Below are 5,047 nucleotides of genomic sequence, written 5' to 3'. Positions count from 1 at the left end.
AGGTCCATATCTGCAACCACCACACTGGATGTTAGAGTTGTTTTAGTTCTAAACCAAGGAAAATAGTGTTATTTTAGAGATAATTTAGTCGTATTACTCCTTGTGTAACAATTTCTCAACCACCGCACATGTTCTTGGAGCTATTTTAGTTCCAAGCTAAGGAAAATGTAGACATTTACAATTTAGTATAGTTTTCTTGTAGCCATCGCACTGGTTATTGGAGCTATCATAGTTCTAAAGCACCGCGCTGGTTATTGGAGCCATTTTCACTACATTAAGAAAAGTTTTTTCAACAATTTCTTGTGCAATGATCCATATGGTTGCAGCAAAATGTAAACGAGAGCAAGAATATGCCATTTGTTCTTCATTAGAGCCACTTTCACTACCGAAGTAACAACCAACAATAGTTTTGGCGATAAAGGTACTACATTGAAATTGAAACAAAAGAAATTACATCTGATACTTTTTGTAATAATAGTATTCCATCAAAATTGAAACAAACTCTGGGTGCCTATTGCTACTAAGAGCACACAATCACCAGTTGGATTTTGCTGGTAGCCTAGCCTAGCATAGGCAGTCATCTAGATCATCCTCTAGCCATCACACATGCGATTAGATGGTTGCTATGCTAGAATTTCTTGGTCATCGGAGCGAAGATCTTGTGTCAGTTGTGCGACTCTGGGTGCCTATCACTACTAAGAGCACAAAAATCCACCAGCTGGATTTTGCTGGTAGCCCAGCCTAGTGTAGGCAGTCATCTACATCATTGTCTAGCCATGCCGTCCAATTAGATGGTTGCCATGCTAGAATTTCTTGGTCATCATAGCCAAGATCATGATAATTCAATAGGATGAGGGGGGAGGAGCAGTGGCACATACACCCAGCTTTGTTGGTAGCCCAGCCTAGCAACGGCAGTCATATACATCATCAACTAGCCATGACGTGTGATTAGATGGTTGCCATGGGATAATTTCTCGGTCATTGGAGCCAAGATCATAATAATTCAATGGGATGAGGGGGGAGGAGCGATGGCACATACATCCACCTTTGATGGTAGCCCAGCCTAATGTAGGCGGTCATATACATCATCGTCTAGACAATGATGTGCAATTAAATGGTTGCCATGGGAGAATTTCTTGATCATCGGAGCCAAGATCATAATAATTCAATGGGATGAGGGGGGAGGAGCCTAGCCTAGCATAGCCCAGCCTAGCGTAGGCGGTTATATATACCATCGTCTATCCATGATGTACAATTAGATGGTTTCCATGGGAGAATTTATCGGTCATCAAAAAATGCTAATCTGGGTAGCCTGTGAACTAGATGGCCCCTCATGCAAAGTCATTGTTATTACAATCAACTAAAGAAAGGAAAGATCAAAATAGGACATCAGATTAGCATTGAGTCAGTCCATCAGGCTATTATAACAACAATAGTTCTCATTCTAAACTATTGTTATTACATCCGGATACACTGATTGAATGCTAATCTAAGCTTGTGAACTCGATGGTCCCCCATGCAAAGTCATTGTTATTATAGTTTGATTCCAGCTCAATGCTAATTTGAGCCTGTCAATTAGATGGTCCCACATGCACAATCATTATTATTATAGCCTGATTCCAACTGAATGCTAATCTGAACCTGTGAATTAGTCAGTCCCTCATGCACGGTCATTGTCACTAAAACAAGCTCGGTGGCTGTTTGGGATTAGTATATTGTGTGGGATTTATATTTTCCTTTTTCTGGGATTTATTGATTGCCACATCGAATATTGCACATCTTATATGACAAAAGTAGACAAGGAAACTAGTGAGGTGGTGAAAAAGGCATTTACAGATTATATTGAATAAAAAATGCCAACCAATGAATGCATACGTAAAGTTGGCAATGCAATTCTCAACACTCAACATATAAGTGCACATCAAGCTATGTATTTATTCCTATCTCTTCCTTTGACCACAAGCACCAGAAAGTTCTCCTACATTAACACTAGCCCAATCAAGGAGACTAGGACTTATTATTGAAACGATGCCAACAATTGGAGAAGCTAGACCTTGAAAGCAATGACATCTTCTTTGCTAATGTTGTTTCCAAGTACACGCAATGTAAACCATCCATGCATAAAGCTTGCTTGGTCTCCTTTATTAGTGAGTACGGTAGCAACAAAAACAATACGAAGATACCCAAGCAAAAATCATTCGCTTCAACAACTATAATCAATTCAAGGAGACCCATAAACCTATTATAGAGAATTGTGCTTGCTTTACTTGCCTTTCTTTGGGCATTCTGTACCAAAAGCTTCTTCCTGAACTTGAAAAAAATTGGCAGGCCTTCTAAATGTAATTCAGCTTGTTAAAGGTGGTAGCCGCTCTGGATACTTAGCTTTTTAGGTCAAGAGAAAAGATTAAAGGTGGTAGTGATTTAGGTACTTGGAAAAGAAGCCAAGTTTAAAGGTGGTAGTGATATAGATACTTAGAAAAGAAGCCAAGTTTAGGGGGAGTGCTAAAAAACAAAACTACTACTAAATTTAGGACAAACTATAAACACCTTAAACTATCCTTAACCTGCACAAAAAGTTTTCCATGAACACGTATGTACTATACAGGCCGGTGTCGTGAGCTTCTACACGTTCCCCGCTGGAGTCTTGATTGATTGACATGGGGTACGAGCTTTTATGACTCCCCTGAACTGGCTGCCTCCAGCATTCAATATGCACAAGCTCACGAGAGTCTTGTGTTACACTCGGCGTTCGGCTCAAATATTAGCTGCACACATCCATCTTCTCCATCTGAGAACGAGCTTGCACACTCAAGACAGGATTCAGACCCTCATGGTTCTAGTTTCGGAGCATTTGTGCAGCAGCTGCATCCCTCTCTCTTCTTTGATATCGTCTCGCCAACAGGGAAACGCCAATCTGGTGAGCAGTGTGTTTTCTCCTCTGTCTCGTTTTTCCTGCATCGCAGAAAAATCGAATCTTAAGCGGAATGTAGGGTAAAACTCTGCGTGATATCACCGGCTTCATGGATTGACGGGTTGAGTAGAGGAAGCAGCATGTGCTAAGATGCATCGTTCGCAGGTTCCGAGCAATTGTGTAAGATGGAAAAGATACTAGTCCTCGTCTTGCTCGTCAGCTTTTGTGGTGCTTACATGCTTTGCTTTTCTGAGGGAACGAAATTTGTTCGTCTCCCTTTGCACAACCGTCACACGTCTACAAAAGCTGCATGGAGGAATGGCTTGAGAGGAGAAGCTCATGAGAATGCTTCAAGGCTGGCATTGCTCCAGGCGGCTGTGACGGAGAGCTTGGTGAGGGCCAATACACTGATGAACAACGGTAGAGGACTTATAAAAAAGCGAAGTCTTCAGTCTGAGGCTCGGGCCAATTTGACGCAAACTGGGGATTACATTGAACCGGTGGTATCGGGAGGTGGAGATTACTGGACTGAGATAGAGCTGGGAACGCCGGCGACGACGCAGGTGGTGGTGCTGGACACAGGGAGCGACTTAGTGTGGGTGCAATGCAGGCCATGCGTGGAGTGCTTCGAGCAAGAAGGCGCGATCTTCAACCCCGAGAGCTCATCGAGCTTCGAAGAACTATCCTGCGCATCGGCCGAGTGCGAGACCTTGGCCTACTATGGGTGCGGTTACGATGCTTCGGAATGCGTTTACGAGTATGCCTATGGCGATGGATCGGAGACCATAGGAGATTTGGCGACGGAGTCCTTGACGCTAGCGACGGAAGGAGGCGATGAAGTGACCTTCCAGCCGTTCGTGTTCGGCTGCGGGCACGAGAACGCAGCAACGTTTGCAGAGGAGGGAGGACCTGCGGGGCTTCTAGGAATGGGAAGGGGTAGTCTCTCTCTCGTGATGCAGCTGGGAAACTACATAGGAGAAAGGTTTTCGTACTGTTTGGTGCCATATGCGTCGACTTCGGAGAGCTTACTGGAACTAGGCTATGGCGACGTTCCGGCAGCTGCTCGTTTCACGCCGATATTGACAAACGGCCCGGCAAACTACTACTACGTAGGGCTACAAGGCATATCGGTGGGAGGAGAGCGATTGGCGATACCAGAAGCAGTGTTTCGAGTGAGCGAGGAGGGAGGAGGATCGATCTTCGACTCAGGGACGACACTAACGTATCTACCGCCGGAAGCGTACGAGAGGGTGGTGGAAGCGATGGAAGAACTGGTGGATGCAACGGCAGTGGAGTCACCGATAGAAGGGTTGGATCTGTGCTACGATGGAAGCGGAGGGGAGATAGAGTTTCCGAGCTTCGAGTTTCATTTCGAAGGGGGGGTGACGATGACGGTTCCGGCGGACAATTACATGGTGGAAGTTGACGAAGAGGGTACTATCTGTTTGATCGTTGCGAACACCGGCGAGGACTTCACCATCCTCGGCAACCTGCAGCAGCAGAATTTCCAAATGTTTTACGACCTCCATGCTTCCCGCATCGGCTTCGCCCACACCGATTGCACCGCTCTGATCGCTTCTTCCTCATCATCTTCATCATCGACTTCTGCTTCCAAACAACAGCCACAATCCAATTCTCATCCTCACCATCGACGTTTTAGCTCCCTTCGTAACTCTTCCGCTTCTCTCGTCCCAAACATCGCTGCCTAGCCTAATTGCACCGGCTAGCTGAAGATCGTCTCTGTTTGTATATGCATCTCAAATTTGCAGAAGATCATCACTCGTTGTTTTAGCTCACTTCGTAACTTTTCCACTTCTTCCATGGTGTCAAACGTACCTCCCAAACCTTTCAGCGGCCAGAAGATCAATAAGCGTCTCATCGCACTTTTATGCTCATTTGAGTTTTCTGATCTTCTGCTTCCACACAAAAACAATCCATTTTCATGATCGACGTTTTAGCTGCCTTGGTAAATCTTCCACAGCTTCTCCCACCTCAAACATAGCTGCCTAGCCCTGCAGCAATTATATGCATCTCAATGCACTTTTGCGCTCATTTGAGTCTTGTGATTTTGTGAACCTACCCTGCATATTAATATAAAGTTGACTTGACTTTGTGGTCACTCTTCTAGAAAGAGAG

General features: G+C 44.8%; 1 protein-coding gene across 1 annotated transcript; it reads left to right on the top strand.

Annotated features, from left to right (window-relative positions):
* Nucleotides 1–2,801: 2,801 nt before the first annotated feature.
* Nucleotides 2,802–4,845, top strand: LOC147897780 (aspartic proteinase nepenthesin-2-like). The gene is made up of 2 exons (XM_087380591.1): nucleotides 2,802–2,917; nucleotides 3,077–4,845. Exon 2 carries the CDS (start codon nucleotides 3,097–3,099, stop codon nucleotides 4,618–4,620), a length of 1,524 nt encoding a protein of 507 aa, XP_087236717.1. The 5' UTR covers nucleotides 2,802–2,917; nucleotides 3,077–3,096; the 3' UTR covers nucleotides 4,621–4,845.
* The last annotated feature ends 202 nt before the right edge of the window (nucleotides 4,846–5,047 follow it).

The sequence above is a fragment of the Dipteris shenzhenensis genome, chromosome 10 (assembly GCF_047967505.1).
Source record: "Dipteris shenzhenensis isolate YYH24624 ecotype China chromosome 10, Dip_SZ_1.0, whole genome shotgun sequence".
Lineage (NCBI taxonomy): Eukaryota > Viridiplantae > Streptophyta > Polypodiopsida > Gleicheniales > Dipteridaceae > Dipteris > Dipteris shenzhenensis.
The sequence above is the reverse complement of the archived record's forward strand: the minus strand, read 5'-3'. Positions and strand labels throughout refer to the sequence as shown.